Genomic DNA, 17837 nt, shown 5'->3' with positions numbered 1-17837 from the left:
AGTCATAAAATATAAAATCATGACTTTGTGTTTATATTAATTTGAATTTTTGAAAATCTTCTCTGATTGGATGTTGAATCTCTGTTGCGTAATAATATCGCAATGCGATTGGTTGAAATGAGGAATAGTATGAAGTGAATCGTATATCTACTTCGTTTTGAGTATAATGAATGTAAAGACGTAAAAAGAAAATGGTGATGTTCCATGGCGGGAAAAGTTTATGCGTAAGTATATTAATTTTTAAGCCGGTATTATTCATGAAACGGAGAAAGTTACAGTTAAAAAATCAATTGTTTTAAATGATTAACATATTATAATGACAAAAGTTTCGGTAATAATTGATTTTTATCAAAACATCAAGGACAATTCAACAGCTATCTTAAGCATTTATTCACTATCTTCAGGATTTGATATGAAATTGAGAATGTTTTTCATGTTACTTCATTGATTTTAGATAGTGATATCTGAATAGAAACGACTCTTACAATGTTTTATCATTGTAATCTCCTAGTTTATAACAAGTTATTAAAAAATGAATATGAATCATGCTGTGTAACTGATAAATTACAGTATTTGTCATAGGTTGGAAGCTATCAGTTCTGTAAGAAGCAGTTGCCATATTTTCATTTATGAAGCAATATAATATTTGGATATTAAGTTAAGGTAATTTATATTAAAGTCAACAAGTATCTATTCGCTGTGGAAGCTTAAAGTATTGTTTAAACAAAGTATATAATTTGTATATAGATTATACTTTTAAAACCATGGCAAATGATGTTAGAAGTAGAACAAAAAGGAAATCTGGAGGAACAGATGAATGCCCTTCAAAACGGTCAAGAGGAAAAGATGATGCTTTTCATTTTACGAAAGAAGTAAGTATTTGGAATTACTTTTATTTAGTTAAGCTTAAAAACTTGTTGTATGTATAGAAAATTTTTATATTACTAATTACATATTCTTTTCATCTTATTTTACAGTGTAAAACTGGCAAAATAAAAAAAATTCTAGTACGAAATTTTATGTGCCATGATGCCCTGGAAGTAATATTAAATCCAAATGTAAATTTTATCATTGGTCGCAACGGAAGCGGAAAAAGTGCGATATTAACAGCATTGACGGTCGGCCTTGGTGCAAAAGCAAATATTACTAGTCGCGGTGCATCTGTAAAAAGTATGATTATTTTTAATAGTTTAAGATTTTTCATAATTTCATCTGTACCTACCTAATGTTTTCATTTATAGATTTCATAAAGAAGGGGAAAAACTCGGCAATAATTGAAGTATTGTTACTTAACACGGGTCCTATGGCTTATAAATCAGATATTTACGGTGATTCGATAACAGTTACTCGTAATATTGGAAGTGCGTCGTCTTACAAAATAAGGAATTGGAAAGGTTTACAAAATTTCTTCATATTGTTTTCATCCGACCTGATCCAATCAGTTCTCCTCCCATCCCGATCATCCGGTTCTCGCGCATCTCTAATATCAAGCCATTTATAACAGGGGATGTGGTATCTACAAAACGAAAAGAGTTAGATAATATATTAAGAGCGATGAATATTCAGATAGATAATCCTATTGCTGTATTGAATCAAGACATATCAAGAACTTTCCTGGTATCCTCCAAATCTGAAGAAAAATATGAACTCTTTATGAAAGCAACATTCTTAGATATAATTGGTAATAATTACAAAGAAGCTGAATTAACGTGCCAAGAGGAATATGGAAAGCTACAACAGTACAATGAGGTATGTTTTTTTATTATACTATCGGAAATAATTATTTTATTTTAAAGATATTAATAAAAATTTTACATAGACTTTGTCTGAAGCAAGAAACGAAGTGGAGCAACTTAAAGAAAATATAAAGAGAGCAGAGGGAATTGATAAATTGCGCGATGAAGTCGTTAATCTTGATAAGGAATTACTTTGGGCCATTGTAAGTGATAAATACATGAAAATTTTAACATAACATAATGTAAAATGTATCATTTTTAATATAGGCCATAAGGGAGGAAAAAAAATTACAAAAAGTTGAGGAAGTTTTCAAACATTGTGAGAATAGTTTAAAAGAACTTCAAGATTCTGAATCATCTACTGAAGCAAAAGAGGAAGAAATAAATAAGAAAATTCAGTATGAACTTTTAACAATTATACGTATTAGTAATTAAGTATAAAAGAGTAACATATTATGATATGTTAATTCTACAGAACATTGGAGCAAGAAATAAAACAAGCAGAGCATGAAATTAATAGTAGTTCTGAAGCGTATAATAAAGTGAGACAAAAGCACTCTGTAAATAAAGATACGCATGCCACTAAAGTACACGAGTGGCGTAGCATACAAAGTAAAATAAAACGATTTGAGGACGATATTAAGATGATTCAAAAAGAAATACAACGATTAGAAAGGTTTCACTATTTATCATTTCTACAATGGTAATACTATTTTTAATGTTTCTACGTGTATGTTTTTATTTTATAGCGGTGACAATGCAGAGCAGAATAAAAGAAACGAAATGAAACAACAATTGGCAAATTTTCAAGAAAAGCTAAACGAGGTGGAAGCATTATTACGGACTAAGAAAACTTACAAAATGCAATTAGAAAGTGATGAAATGCGTCTTCTAAAAGAAATTCAAAGTTCAAAGCTTGAAATTAACAGTTGTGAAAATCGTATGCGTAAGTATTATATTATTGCTATTGTTAGTTAAGAATTCTTACATCCTGATCACTGTAAGATTAAATAATTTCACTCTATTCAAGAAAAAATTAAACGAGAATTAAGTGCAAGGAAACAGTGTTCTGATAATGCATTGACCGTATTCGGTCGACATATACCACGTTTATTGAGAAGAATCGATGAAGAGCATGCTAGCGGACAGTTTAAAGAAAAACCACGCGGACCTCTCGGTAAAATATGATTTATTTTAATCGACTCGGTAATTTTTTTCAATTTATTTCATGTTTTATCTGTACTTAGGAAAATACATAAAAATAAAAGATCCAACGTGGGCTCCCGCGGTGGAAAATTATTTAGGAAGTGATACTTTCACTACATTCTGTGTAGATAATAGTTACGATGCCAAAGTATTAAATAGAATTATGAAAGAAATCTACCTGAACGATAAAACACCGCAGATCATATGCAGTAAATTTTATCATAAAGTAAGTAGAGTTTTATAGAACATTCAAATACAATGTACTCTGTCAAAACGTACGCTTATATCTAGGTTCATGATGTTGGTGCTCATTGTACTTATTCACCAAATTATTCTAATCTCTTAAACATAATGGATATATCAGATCCGGTTGTTGCCAATTGTTTAATTGATCAACGCGAAGTTGAATGTGTCATGTTAATTCCAACTAGTACAGAAGCAGCTGATATAATGTCAGACTCATCTAAAGTACCACGAAATTGTAAAAGAGCTTTCACTCAACAAGGTGACACTTTTTATCCGGATCCACATTATAGGACCTACGGCGGACCACGTTATTTAAAATCGAAATTTCTTCAAGTTTCTGTTAGAGATACAATCAAGTATGATCTTTTCTCTCTTTCCTTTCATTTTTTCAAATACTTTTATTAAATTTATACTCTAATGTTTTCTTGTGTAAATAGTGCATTGGAAGAAGAGATTTCTACTGTAGAGAATGAAAAACAAATGGCGATGCAATCATATGGCACACTTGTTGAAAAACAGAAACGTATAAGAGCCGAGTTAATATCTGTCAGCGAAAATATTACAAAACTTAATGCTAATCAGAATCGGTGCAAGGCATCGATTAATGACCTAAAAGAAGAAATTGAATCGAACGAAACCGCCTCTATCGCTTTATTTGTAAGTAATTTATTTAAAAATGAATATTTACATAATATTGAAAAAAAAATATGATGCGATACGTTCTTTACCCCATATAGAAAAGTGAGTTAAACGAGTTAGAGAAAAAGTTACAGGAAGGGAAATGTGAAGAATCGCGTTTAAATGAAAATGTTGTTGAACTTCAAAAAACTGTCGAACGTTTAGAAGAAGAAGTCAAACGTTGTAGAGAGACGAGACAGAGTTTAGATTCAAAAGTTAATAATTTGCGGGAGAATATAAAAGAATTAATAAATGAGAAAGAAGAGATGCATGCAAAATTTCAGCACGCTGCAAAAAGGTTGCAGGCATTGCAGCAAGCTTTACAAAATGCAACAGCGGATTTTGAAAGGCAGCAGAGATGCACCAAAAAGGCGGTATCCGATGCTGCAGCTCAATGCGAAAAAATAAATACTGACAGGTTAATAACGACGTTAACTAATTATATTTCATAGTAACAAATTAATTTTTGTAACATCGAAGCCTGCATCGCCTGTGTGATATGATTTTTATAGGTCAGTTAGTGAACTCGAAAGATCGTCGAAAGAATTAAAAGCGAAAATTCGTCAAATAGAATTGCAGTTTGGAACTATAGATAAATTACGCAAGGAATTGAAACAAAAAGAAGCAAAATTTGGGAAAAATTTACAATTGATTTCTAAAATGGATATAAGTTATAAAGTAAGTAGTATAATAAAAATTGGTTTTAGGTATGTTAGTTTCTAAACATTATTTAACATAATTTATACACACGTATTATAGTTACAACTAAAACGACTGGAAGAACGAAAGCAATCGTTTTCTGAAATGAAACATATGTACGGAAAAAACATTCAAAGATCATTTTCAAATGTACTCGCTTTGCGAAATAAGAAGGTACGCAGATTGAGTACTTTTATTTAAAAAACACAAATATGGTTATTATATCGTATACGAATTTTTACGTTCGCGTAGGGTACCATAAACATTGATCACGGACGAAAAAAACTTGAACTTGAAGTGCACTCTCAAAATGATAATAAAAAACCAATAAATGATGCAAGATCATTGTCGGGCGGCGAAAGGTCGTATTCGACTGTTGCTTTCATTTTAGCACTCTGGGACTGTACCGGTTTACCCTTTTACTTTCTTGATGAATTTGACGTTTTTATGGTGAATATACATCATGAGCATTATGCTTTTCCTTGCGTTCAATAATACGTATTTTATGTATGAATAATTTTTTGAAATTAGGATAAAGTAAATCGACGAGTTATAATGGACATTCTTTTGGATCATGCAAAAACACATCCACAAAGTCAATTTGTATTTCTAACCCCATTAGATACATCTAATGTTCTTAAAGAGGATCACATAACGATCCATCAGTAAGTATTATTTTGAATGCAAATCATTTTTTTGATTATAGTAATGTATCTACATAATAATAATAATAATTTTTAGGTTAGCAGAACCAGAGAGGGTAGGGTAAGATTTCGGTTAGTATTTTGTGAAAAAAGATGTTAATATTATTATTATTTGTTTGATACTATTAATAAAGTTTATTAATAATTATTTTTAAATAAAACAAAATGTGTATTTGTGCAGCTGTGTGTTACCGATGAGATGAATCCCTTTGTGAGATGAATGGTAGTGCCCCGGACCACGTAAATCTACCCTACTTTAAGGGTATCTTTAAATACAATTAAGTTAAATTAAATACATTAAAAGGGCGGTAAAAAGAAGAATATACCAGATCGTAAGTGGATCAAGGTTTGCACCTTCGTCCGAATCTGGTTTGCCCCGATTAACGCAACCCACTCATATTACATGCATTACACATAAACAGCCCGATAGGTACAAGGCGTGGTTACGTTGTGTAACCGGCAACATTGGCACTGGCAGAGAAAGTGTTGGAACAACAAGAAGCCTGTCCGTGAATTGTTAATCAAATTCAGCCTCCTTAACGAGCGATAGGAACAGTTGAAAGCGAGGACATAAAATCGCCTCGTTACTTACATACATATCCTTTCTTACGCACAATGCATTTAAGGAAATGTTCATCTTTTTATCCGTCTTGATCAATCCTCCACATGCTCTGCAATTTAAATATCTTTCGCCTTACTTTACACACATGATTTATGAGAACGAAGTATAAACTAGTTTTTGGTGAAAGTAAACATATTTTTCTTTGAATTACATTTACTTAATCCTTGCAGGTGCTATATAACCCATATAAGTACACAGGTAATAGCTGTTTGAATATGCACCGGTTGAAATGTTCTTATAATGAATGATAAAGAGAAAAAAGGGTAAGAACGTTCAAGAATTATACAACTAATCCGTGCTGTTGCTAAAAAATACCGTAATTTATTTGACAAACATTATTCCTAAAGACGACAAATCGATTCAGTGGATGTAAGCGTGGGCTGGGGCAGCATAAGCAACGGGGGCAGCGGCGTATTTCGCGAGTGGAGCAGCGTAGGCCACAGCTGGGGCAGCTGCGATCTTGGCAAAGGGAGCAGCATAGGCAACTGGAGCAGCGGCAATCTTGGCTACAGGTGCGGCAGCAACGATAGGAGCGGCGGCGGCAGCTTCTTTGCGAACGACAGCGTTGAATCCGTTAACGGGGTCGGCGGTGTAGTCGACGATGCGTCTAGTTCCATCAGCTTCCAGGAGAGAGTAGCTACCCTGGACTACGTCTCCGTCGCGGCTCTCCTGTTGGCTCTTGGCGTCGCCGGTCAGGCTGTCGTGCACGTCGTAGGCGTAGCTGTATTGGGGATGAGGGTCGTAGTCGGCGTCCACAGTCTTGGCAACCACAGCCTTAGCCACTGGAGCCGCGACCACTGCCTTGGCGACGGGGGCTGCCACGGCAACTGGCGCAGAGTAAGCGAATGGAGCGGCATGGGTGTAAGTTAAGGGAGCGGCGGGGGCGTAGGACAGAGGAGCTTCCCGTAAGATCCCGGCATTGGCGGCTGCTACCAGGGTGGCGAAGGCGATAAACTGTAAACAAATTGATAGATTTGTTAAAAATATGTACAGTTGTTAAATGTAGGTGGTATCCTTGGCGAAGAAGGCCAGGAATTAACAGTTCATCGAATGGACAATGAAAGTTGTACACGAAAGTGTTGAGAGAGTAGGTCACACGTTTTACTTTCGATCAAAAACTATACTTAAAATGCGAAAAGTTACTAGATTATTCGAAAATGAATATGTTATCACGCATTAGAATAACGATAATGGGGCAAGTTTGAAGGTACCATCGAAAGGAACCACGAGTTCTTGTTTTGTTATACCTTGAAGGCCATTGCTGCTTGCTCGATCGGTAGATCTCTTGATCTGTACGTCTGTAATGCGAATGATACCACTGACGGGTTGTTTTCGGCTTTTATACTCCCGTGAGCAGGACCTATGGGTAAGCTGACGTAACTGGGTGACGGTACCTTCGACGGCCACCCGACTTGCGGCCGCAAAGTGGCACAAAATTGAGCAAGAAATCGGACCACACCCAACACGAACAATTCGATCAGTGACGATAGTCGTTGGACCATCGTGAACACCATCGCCGTAGTGGACTAGGCCACGTCCTTGCCATAAGTTACTTAATCCGTCCACCCATTTTTCTGATCATGGGAAATATGCTAACAATTTTCTTTGCCTTTTTTATACTGCAAATAAAATGCAGTTAGGTACTATGAAAATATGATATAATTGATGAAATATTATTTTTACAGATTACAAAAAAGTTGTGTGTTTATCACATAACGATCATCAGGTATGCTGGTTCCTACACGCAATAATTAACCGTTGAAAGATGAGAACATGTGGTGAATTTCATTGTCAGTTAATTGGCATGCAGTTATAAGGAAGTAAAAGTGAAATTGGAGACTTGCTCGTTACATTAATTACAGCAATTCAACTTCTTCTTCTTCTAAATTTCAGTGTCAACTTATCAATGTCCTTCGAGTCATCCGCGTCCCATTATTCTCGAAGCGAATGTTCCTCGTGAAGAAGACGATCGAAAAGTGGTAATTGAAAATGGTCAACATTATTTGTCACTCAATTTACTATAGGTCAGTAGTGCAAAAAATTTTCTGCAACAACCTTGAGTTCTTCCATAATTGGTGGAATCAACTGGTTTTTTTCGTGGTATAAAAAAATAAGAAGAGAACGAGGTTAAGCGCCGATGATGTAAGAAGTTAATGACGTAAGAATGATTGGTTTTTATATGATTAATATGATACAACAAAATTTTCATTAGAATTACCCTGTTTTTTATTAATGACCATGGTTTAGGTGTCTCTACTTTTGGGTTTGAGTAAGAAGCATAAGGAAGATTATTGTAGAAGACTCTGCCTCTGCAAATCATTATTCTATATTGTGTCCAAATAAGTCTGCATTCGAAAATTGGTTCACAAGATATCTTAGGGAAAGACAAGGAGATTCTCCAGGTAAATTTTTAAAAATGGAATCGCGTACTTTGTTGTACATTAGTCGAAGCGTTTGTTAATTCTCTATAAAAATTGATTGATTGATTGATTCAAAAGATACCTCAGGGAGAGACCTCAAGGCTCTCCCTAAGATATCTTTTGAAACAATCAATTTTCGATCCAAGTATCTTAATAAAATTTTGTAGAGAATAACAATGTGCAGTGATCGATGTCGAGAGAATAATAAAATTCCAAAATGTTTTTTCAAATTAAGAGAACCCGAATCTCGCTCGAATTTAAGTTGACATTGACTACCTTCCAATCGACTACCGTGCGAGACACTTATTCAAGTTGGGCGTCAGAAGGCGTAGGTCTTGATTTGGATCTGGATCGGTTTTATTTCTCCAATAGCCCGGGGCTATCGATCGATCGAGACGGACCTCGCGATTCGGCTGGCCCACCTATTTTTTTTTTTCCATTATGAAAGTGCTCCACTTCAGTTTGCCAGTAACGTTAGACGTGACGCAACGTTCAACGTAGATCAGGATACACCGACTGGAAAGTTTCACGACGTACCGGTACCGATGAATTCTTTCTTTTTTTCTTTCACACGGAATTTGGAGAAATTTCGAAAATCGATTCGCAACTGGTACAATTAAATTTCAATCAACGTCGTTCTCGACGTAGTATAAGGAATTCCTGAGGATAAATCCAAGGCAAATTTGTATGGACACAATGGCGAGAAGAATGAAGAAAAAAGAAAAGAAAGAAAAAGGAATTTAATTTCGATTGACCTGTTGTTGAGATTTTTAGTTTAAGTTTATTATTAAAATTTTGATTAAATTAAAAAATAATAATCGAGGAAAGTGGAGGAACAGCGTGAACAGGATATGGAAATAATGCATGACAAACAGCTAAAGAAGAATGAAAGTTCCATAAAGAATTTTAATTTGTGTCCGGAATTCGAATAATTTAAATACGTTCACTGTAATTGTTTCAAATATCTATTCTATTACTGCTAATTTTACAAGGAGAATTAAGAACCAGCAGAACGAACGTCCGCCCTTGGGCAAATTCGTTTCATCATTGAGATTCTATTCCATTCTATTAGTCTATGTAACATTCGGATTGAAAATGTTAAACGAGTGTGAATGTATGTGTGTTCTCGCGGACCAAGTTCAAGTGCGGTAACGTTGATACGATCTGTTAGCAAAGTTTGAAAGCCCGGCAAAACCCGAGCAATTTGGTGGGGGAGATCGGTGGTAACAGCTCGATCGGTGGTATATAAAGCAGTCCGAATAAACGTTGGACATCATCAGTCGCTCAGTCGATCCAAACCAACCTAATCATTCCAACAATGGTCTCCAAGGTGGGTGAAGGATTCTGATCTATTCGAAAGCTTACACGAGATCCTCACGATCTCCTCGAGCCGATAGAACGATCAAGCTATTTTTATAAGCAATTTTCTAACAATTACTTTATTTTTCAGTTCATCGCCTTCGCCGCGTTCGTGGCCGCCGCCAACGCCGGAATCCTGCGGGAAGCCCCTTTGACCTACGCACCCGCTGCACACTTATCCTACGCTCATGCCGCCCCATTGGCTTACTCTGCGCCAGTTGCTGTAGCTCCCGTGGCCAAGACGTTAGTCGCGGCTCCAGTGGCTAAGGCCGTGGTTGCCAAGACTGTGGACGCTGACTACGACCCTCATCCCCAATACAGCTACGCCTACGACGTGCACGATAGCCTGACCGGTGACGCCAAGAGCCAACAGGAGAGCCGTGACGGAGACGTAGTCCAGGGTAGCTACTCTCTCGTCGAACCCGACGGCACCAAGCGCACCGTCGACTACACCGCTGACCCAGTCAACGGATTCAACGCGGTAGTCCGCAAGGAGCCAGCAGCCGTTGCCGTGAAAGCCGTCGCCCATGCCGCACCCTTGACCTATGCCGCTTCTGCGCCAGTTCTTGCCGCTCCAGTCGCCAAATATGCCGCCCCCATCGCACACGCTCCAGCAGTATACGCCGCCAAAGTAGCCGCACCGTACACCGTTGCCCATGCCGCACCGTACACCGTTGCCCATGCCGCACCGTACACCGTTGCCCATGCCGCCCCATACGCCGTGGCCCATGCCGCCCCATACGCCGTGGCTCACGCAGCACCCATCGGCTATTCAGCCCACCCCGTCTCGTACGCCAAGTACGCCGCTGCCCCGGCCCTGACCTACGCTCAACCTCACTATTTGTAAACGTACCTACGTCTTAAACCCCGCAACCACGGACTCAGGCTGAACTTTTTATTTATTTTTTTAGCAGACTTGTTTGTGATCGATTAAACTCGTTACAAATGTACCCATACATCTTTATTTATTTATTTGTTTATTTTAATACTGGATCTTGTAAAACTAGCGACACTGTCTGACGAAGACAAAGGAGATATAGCCTTGGGTAACCTTGGACATAGGGTAGAGTTTCAATTTAACACCGCTCGTTGGTTAAGGCGTTTCTAAGAATCATCAAAAGTAGCTTTCACTACTTTCGTACTCGTTCTCGCAATCTGAACAATGCCGAATTTCCGCTTTGTTGTCTACCGTTGCGCATAAAGGAAGGTTACCTTCTTCTGCGAAAACCTTGGAAGTACTAGTTCAGTAATTAGTAGTAATGTTCAGGTTGCTCTAGAAATTAGTATTCTCTTAAGAAACGGACATTGTTTCTTCAAACAGGTCCAAGTAAATTGCAATTATTATGGATGAAAGGAGAAGTTGACGGTTTCGTAAGCATGTAAGCGAGGAAATCGATCACAAAATTCGTTTTAATTATAAGCACCGAGTCCGTCACCGGTGGAGAAAGGCGTCCAAATTCCAGGCTCCAATTTAAATCATTTCGTAATTCAGGGGAATTAGAACGATACAGTTTTTCGAAACTTAGTTGTCTTATGACACTGTTGTGTCAGACTTTTTCTTTCTTTTTTTAAATAAATCATCACGGAATCGTAAGATGCATCGATTTTTCATTATTATGCGTATAGAAACGCCTTGTAACATTTAAATCCGTAAAAGAAAGGCATACTGGAATCGCGACATCGCATGCAATTGTTTCTACTGTTTGCGTGACTCGATTATCAAGTACCGATTGATCGGTCACAATGAGGTATCGGGACCGTCTGCTTTCACATTTGTTTTACAATACAAATCTATTCTACGATCGAGTCTGTTGAAATTTGTACCAAAATAATTCCTCTGAATATCGTTGACCCTCGTTAACATTTGCGAATTCTCTTCGTTTATTTCCGTTTAATTAAGCTCGTAACGTCGATCAGCAATGACCTTGATCATCTTAACGGATAAATCATTAAATTGATCAATAAAAGGGAGGAGGAATGCGTATCGAGCCGAGGCAGTTTCACGATCGTTCGTTAATTGGAACCAAGAAAAAAAAGGCATGGTCGCTTTCGCCCAAGGCGAACCAACCATTGTCCATCTGGTCGAATTCTTTCCGTGTAACCGGTTTGCCAAAAGTGAACCGGTTTCTTGTGTAGCCGGCCACGTAATACGGGGCGCGATTACGATGGGCCACATCGTGACATTGGGCGCGGTTACTTTGACGACCGCGAATTCAGCTCTGGTTTTATTCGGTGAAAGTTGAAACTGTACGAACAGGTACGCAGCCGAATCAACAAAATCGACGCTCTTACCCGACACCGATAAACGCTAGAATCATATTGAAAATAGTATCTCTAAAAGAAATAATTACTGATTATTTTCCAAATTCGATCAGGCGAAACATGTCCAACGGGTTGCTACGTTTTTCTTAAAACCGTATTTTTCAAAGATGCGCCTAAAATATTTTGAAAACTGCGAAAAACAAATGATTCTTCATGAAAAGCTGATACTAATATGTTGTACGGTAGATCAGCCACTTTGCTGGTAAGAAAGAATGATAGACGACTTTTTATTCCAGCAAAGTGATACAGTTTCAAAGTGAAAACGCGTGGTACGTATTCTGGTATTGCATAATATTATGTAAGAATCTGAATTCCATTCCAAGCATGTGAACATATGGAAGCAGACTCGAGTACATTTTTTTGTAACCTTCACGCGTTTAATGCAGGGTCATTTTGTTCAAAGAAAACATATGCTGTTTATTGGAAACATTGTTGTCTAACAGAAAGAATGTTTGATTAAGAATAGAGCGATAGAACTCGATGTAAATGTTCAATTTCAACAGTCTAATGCGCTTAGAAAGGGATACAGTGATAATACCAGTAATAAGTCAGACCGTCACACATTTAGCTCTAGTTACATCTAATATCTAATACCACCGTAATTGTCGGCTCAAATTAATGATCATCATCAACTGAAATGTAGAATTTTTATTGTTACAGGTCAAAGTGACCCTGTTGTCGACTAAACAACGTCATGGCTGATATATACGCGAAGGTACTACTTGCAGAATCATCGCCACTAGTGCTTACGTGTTCTATGATAAAGATGATGCGAGTCGAGGTTGCATTTTAATATTACATTTCAATGAATATAATTTTCTCGAAATTTCTTTTCATTTTCTTTCAGGTTCGTCGCGGAGTTAAACAGCTGTCGCAGACTTGCATTCGTAAATTACAGTCGAAACGTGAAACTACTGTGAATCACTGTCTTTATTTGCAAAACCGGTTGCTTCGCAGAGGGAAATTATTTATTACCAGATATTAAGAAGCAACAATATGAATTACATTGATTGGATGTTTCCTGGTTGAAGGGATTCTACCACAATATAATAAGATAACTTTATGTCTTAACAATTTGTGATATATTTTTTACTTTAAGGATTTCACTGAGACGTGTACGCGAAATTGCACTATGGACGGCAAAGTTTATCGAAAGTCGGCCCCATGAAAGTGCAGCAGGAACGTGCAACTCCCAGGGACGCGTCTAATTCGTTACGTGGCACGTAGTCGAAGGTCGAGTCGTGTTACAACTCCAGTCGGCGTACGTACACGCGTGTACGCAATTTTTTATCTTGCGTAAAAGTTGAAACACGATGGTACCGTAACGTCAACTTATGTAACAGCGAATAATGAATCAAAGCTCGACGATTGAACGTGACGAGCGATCGAACTGCGTCTGTCTGCGGCATTGATCGACGTTATTCGCTATGCTTTTACTTATTATGCTCACGGACGGTCACGTACATCCCGAGACGTAATCCATTGTTTCGGGGATACCCGATGAAACCTAGAAATAGTCTTGTCTGGTACTTATTGCAGTTACTGACCCATTCCATAAATGTATTGGAAATTTCAGGAATACGGTGATCAATTGATTCTCTTCCATTTATTGTAAAATAAGTATTTATTGCAACTTCAGTATCCTCGATTAGGAGGGTGTGATAACGATTCGATATTAAAAAAAGAGAATATTTTAAAGGAGGGCGTTGGCGGGGGCGTAGGTAAGCCCGCCGAGGGGCGATGCATAAGCCAAAGGCGAGGAATAGGCAGCGGTGTAGGCGTAAGCATTCGGGTACGTCGTGTAACTTGCGACCGCTCTAACCGGCGACGGGCCTACCAGTCGTTGAGCTTTCGGTGCTACCTGGACAGGTGTAGCGAAAGCTCTCACTGGCACTCCTTGCTGTTGCTGTTGCTGTTGCTGTTGCTCTTCCTGTCCCTCTTGTTTATTCTCCTGTTCTTGCTGTATCCTCTGCTGCTGTTGGCGCTGTTGAATCTGTCGCTGCAGTTGCTGTCTAGATCTTTGCTGCAATTGTTGCAGCTGTTCCTGCTGTTGTTTTTCAAGTTCTCTTAGCTGTTGCAGTTGCTGTTCTTGCTGTTGACGAAGCTGTTGGTCCCGACTGGTCGGCATAGCCGCGACGAGTGGACCAGATCTAGCCTCGACAACCTCCACGTCGGAGTCCGGGCCACTGGCCGGAACAGCCGGCGCTGGTGCAGCTGCAGCGGGCAAAACAGGTGCAACTCCGGCAGAAGGTGCGATGGCAGGTGCGTATGGTAAGACAGGCGCGGCGATTGCGGCGACCGCGGTCGCTGGTTCCCGACTGACTACAGCGTTAAATCCGTTTATAGGGTCCGCCGTGTACTCGACGATGCGCCTGGTACCGTCCGCCTCGATCAGGCTGTAGCTACCCTGCACCACGTCGCCGTTTCTGGTCTCGTATTGGGCCTTCGAATCACCGGTTACAGCATCCTGGACGTCGTAAGCGAAACTGTACTGAGCCGGTGCATCTAATTCCTCGAGTCTCGCCGTTGGTACAGCCGCTACGACCGGAGCAGACGCCACTGGTACCGCTGGTACCACCGCCCCCTTTGAAAGGACCGCCAAGCCTAAGAATACGACGAGCTGAAAATAGTGCAGGTGCGTTAGAAAATATTATACTCCGAAAAGGGAGTATTTGAAAATTTCCTCAGCTGTGTCTCTTATCGTAGGTGAAAATCGAACCCGTACACAAGCTCTCCTTACCTTTCCAGCCATGTTTGTTTGCACGAGGATCGCCAGGAGACTGATGCCTTGGGGTAAGATTCCTCGTACTTTTATATGCGCGATGACCGTCGATGGTTTCGTGTCATTCGGTAACAATAACCGAGCTATTCCTTGCACCCAAACTTGCGTTAAGTCACCCGTGTTACACACATGCATACACACCGCCCCCACTTAGTATCTCCTTCTTTTGTTCAGACTGCTTAGCCCTCTTTCCTTTACCATCCCGTGACCTCCTCATAAATGTTGCGATATACGACCGACACAACGTCGGCTATGCACGTTTATGTTTCTTCATATCGTCGCGCGTATACACGCGACTTGTATGCCAATACGTCGAAGATTGTACGGGAGTCGTTCGAGGTCGTACGACGAAACCGCGAACGCACCGTGAACTCCACCGCTGTAACCCTACCCCCTCGACTTGAGGTGACCGTCTCGAAAAAGTTTTACTAATGGTTACGTGATCGTTATCGCGTTAGTATTTACAGTGCGGTACGATGTCTTAATTAGGATTACCAAAAGGGTTGCTTAACCCGTTGGACGTTTGGTTCATTGATTATTCATGGGGTTCCTGGGTGGAGCAAGTATTCGTACACGTTCTGGAGTTGCCTGGATCAATCGTGGCACCTGGGTTCCTTTCAAATTGATATTCAACGCCCATTGAATGTTGCAAAAAATTGACACAATTTTTGGCTTATTATATTGGATGTCTATTAGACTTATTTAAAATTAGCTAAGTGGTGTTTGAATTTTAAGAACAATGAGATGTGGCTGGTAATGTGTGTATGCGTGCGTCATTTGTATGCCGATATGTCAAAGAAAGTTATTCGAGGCTATTCGACGAAATTTCGAAAGGGAATAAATTCATTGTATCTCTTCGATCCTTGCTCAATATCTGTATCTTCATGCAATCGACAGGATCATGAATTTCAAGAGTGACAAAATCAATGCCATTTTCTTTCGAGCCGAGCCAAATTACAAATGAATGTAAACGTAGGAGTACCCATGTACTATTACAAAATTGAATTTTTTAAACATCCCATGGAAGTATGTATTTGACAATTTTCATTGTGACAGTAAAAGGAACAATCGCCCACTCAGTTAGAGCGAGGAACAAATTACCATATTTTGTCCTGGATAAATAAATACATTGAAAGGTAAATTTTGTTCATTAAACTTATTGAGAATAATTTTATTTTGCAAAAGTTACATTACAAAAGTACAATATGGATGCCTTTTGCAGGTAGGGGTGGTCTTCTGGAACGTTCCTCATCCTCGGTGCTTTCTATACGCCGAAATTTGTTAACAAACAGTACTACATTTTTATTCTTTCTTTCTAAAGTTAACATTTTGAATTCGTGCAAGAAAAACAAGATATAGCTGCATTCTCATTGAAATGGATATAGACTTAATAATCAGTGTCTGTCTAGTAGACATAGATCCCAAAAATTAATTTTTCTTGAATTTCTACAATAATTTTTTTATAATAATAAACTTGAATATTTTAATAAACTTTGAAGTTTCATAACTTTAAACTGTTGCAACCAAAGGGAGTATAGATTGGCAGGTTGAAATAACTTAAGGATTTCTTATTTAGTATTTCGACAAAGGAGAAACATGGAATAAATAGATAAAAATATTTTATAAAATACTTTAATATAAACGTTTAATTACAAAATGCTTGTAGTATGTACAGTGCGGTATGACTAGCCGTATAACACGTGGTATAACAAAGGAATTCGTTTTCAATTTCATCATCATTATCGTACAAAACATTTTTGTACTATTATCAAATATTGTTTCGCTTTCTTTATAGTTCTCCAAAATTGTTAAGTAACTTTCAGAATGACAATTTTTAAGTAAAATTACAAGTCGAGTCAGAGGAATTAATTAAACTTTCTGTAACAACATGATTGTCTCAATCACCGGGGATAAAAATAAATAAAATTAACAAGATTTCTCAATGATGGAAAGCTACCGGGGCAATCTTAACAGCCGGTTTAATAACAGCCACCGGTTCTCTGTGCACAACCGCGTTAAATCCGTTAACAGAATCAGCCGTGTACTCGACGATTCTTCTAGTTCCGTCAGCCTCGATGAAACTGTAACTTCCGCTGACGACGTCGCCGTTTCTGCTCTCCTGTTGCGATTTTGAATCCCCGGTCAAAGCATCTTGCACGTCGTATGCGTAAGTGTATTGAGGATGAGGATCGTAATTAAGTCTTGGGTCGAATGAAGCAAGCTTGGCGACAGCCGGAAATCCTGGGACTGCTGCGACAGGAACTGCGCCTCCTTGGCACGTCGCGAATACTCCTATCACCAGTACGATAACTACTTTCTGTAATGATAAAAATTAATGTCAATTTTAATAGAAATTAAATCTGTTCCGTTTGAGTTACAGTAATTCTAAGAAAGCATGTACTACTCAGACCACAATCTGTGTAAGAGGAATGGATAAGAAGTAGGAACAAACTGGAATCAGGCTCTGGAATGGCGTAAGTAGTATTAGCGCTCCTGTGGTCAGACATCATAGACCTAAACTGCATTCGTATCACTGTACACTTGTTATGCAACTTATAGACTTCCCTCGGAAGATTAATTCTCTGTGAATTAATCTTCCGGTCACTTTCAAATACGATATACCAATTTTTTCGCCAATAATGCAATAAAATAAGAGCAATTAACGGTGCGATATTTTATCAAATAAATCTCTTCTCACCTCGCTAACCATGCTGATCGGATTTAAAGTAATGGTACGACTGAACGAAAGTCAAGAAGGGTACTGACTTTGATTTGTACTGACAAACGTATTTATAGGTACCCGATTGTTATTCGTCGTACGTGAATCGATGCTCCACCTGTGTACGTGATACTTTCATTAATGCAACAAAAGTTTCGCTTCCAAAAGTACATTTATTAGTTCACTTGAAACGGACGTCTTTGAGATTGCATGTATAATAGATAATATTCATTTAGATAAGATTTATTTAATACATAATTATTTTTATATTCAGGATCCTTTATTGGATGTGCATCAAACTGAAGTATAAACAGTGACTTCTACTGGGTACAAAAAGAAGTTGG

At 38.5% G+C, this 17837-nt stretch overlaps 4 protein-coding genes across 7 annotated transcripts; 2 read left to right on the top strand and 2 right to left on the bottom strand.

Moving 5' to 3' along the window:
- The first annotated feature begins 136 nt into the window (after positions 1 to 136).
- On the top strand, positions 137 to 5540 carry LOC114875224 (structural maintenance of chromosomes protein 6). Of its 3 annotated transcripts, XM_029185268.2 has the most exons (21): positions 137 to 224; positions 583 to 663; positions 748 to 872; positions 978 to 1170; positions 1242 to 1394; positions 1505 to 1749; positions 1820 to 1939; positions 2004 to 2134; positions 2212 to 2412; positions 2486 to 2682; positions 2767 to 2913; positions 2984 to 3168; positions 3234 to 3544; positions 3626 to 3845; positions 3926 to 4284; positions 4379 to 4544; positions 4626 to 4739; positions 4818 to 5015; positions 5097 to 5230; positions 5307 to 5341; positions 5451 to 5540. In XM_029185268.2, the coding sequence occupies exons 3-20, from the start codon at positions 765 to 767 to the stop codon at positions 5332 to 5334; spliced, it is 3210 nt and encodes a 1069-aa protein (XP_029041101.1). In that variant the 5' UTR covers positions 137 to 224; positions 583 to 663; positions 748 to 764; the 3' UTR covers positions 5335 to 5341; positions 5451 to 5540. The 3 variants fall into 3 exon arrangements, with proteins under 3 accessions (XP_029041101.1, XP_029041099.1, XP_029041100.1); XM_029185266.2 differs by lacking the exon at positions 5451 to 5540 and having other exon boundaries at positions 5307 to 5417; XM_029185267.2 differs by lacking the exon at positions 5451 to 5540 and having other exon boundaries at positions 138 to 224; positions 571 to 663; positions 5307 to 5417.
- Positions 5541 to 6251: 711 nt separating this feature from the next.
- On the bottom strand, positions 6252 to 7405 carry LOC114875235 (cuticle protein 21-like). Its single transcript, XM_029185316.2, has 2 exons — positions 7139 to 7405; positions 6252 to 6845 (listed from the first exon to the last, which is right to left on the bottom strand). The coding sequence occupies exons 1-2, from the start codon at positions 7403 to 7405 to the stop codon at positions 6252 to 6254; spliced, it is 861 nt and encodes a 286-aa protein (XP_029041149.1).
- A 551-nt stretch (positions 7406 to 7956) lies between these two features.
- On the top strand, positions 7957 to 12900 carry LOC114875237 (cuticle protein 21-like). Of its 2 annotated transcripts, XM_046286814.1 has the most exons (6): positions 7957 to 8049; positions 8139 to 8293; positions 8547 to 9641; positions 9762 to 10468; positions 12653 to 12707; positions 12840 to 12900. In XM_046286814.1, exons 3-5 carry the CDS (start codon positions 9630 to 9632, stop codon positions 12660 to 12662), a joined length of 729 nt encoding a protein of 242 aa, XP_046142770.1. In that variant the 5' UTR covers positions 7957 to 8049; positions 8139 to 8293; positions 8547 to 9629; the 3' UTR covers positions 12663 to 12707; positions 12840 to 12900. The 2 variants fall into 2 exon arrangements, with proteins under 2 accessions (XP_046142770.1, XP_029041154.1); XM_029185321.2 differs by lacking the exons at positions 12653 to 12707; positions 12840 to 12900 and having other exon boundaries at positions 9762 to 11225.
- A 780-nt stretch (positions 12901 to 13680) lies between these two features.
- LOC114875301 (mediator of RNA polymerase II transcription subunit 13-like) lies at positions 13681 to 17603 on the bottom strand. Its single transcript, XM_046286681.1, has 3 exons — positions 17473 to 17603; positions 16720 to 17091; positions 13681 to 14618 (listed from the first exon to the last, which is right to left on the bottom strand). Exons 1-3 carry the CDS (start codon positions 17482 to 17484, stop codon positions 13686 to 13688), a joined length of 1317 nt encoding a protein of 438 aa, XP_046142637.1. The 5' UTR covers positions 17485 to 17603; the 3' UTR covers positions 13681 to 13685.
- Between the last annotated feature and the right edge of the window lie 234 nt (positions 17604 to 17837).

Source organism: Osmia bicornis, chromosome 8 (assembly GCF_907164935.1).
Source record: "Osmia bicornis bicornis chromosome 8, iOsmBic2.1, whole genome shotgun sequence".
NCBI classification, from domain to species: domain Eukaryota; kingdom Metazoa; phylum Arthropoda; class Insecta; order Hymenoptera; family Megachilidae; genus Osmia; species Osmia bicornis.
Note: the sequence above shows the minus strand (reverse complement) of the source record. Positions and strands in the feature narration are given on the sequence as shown.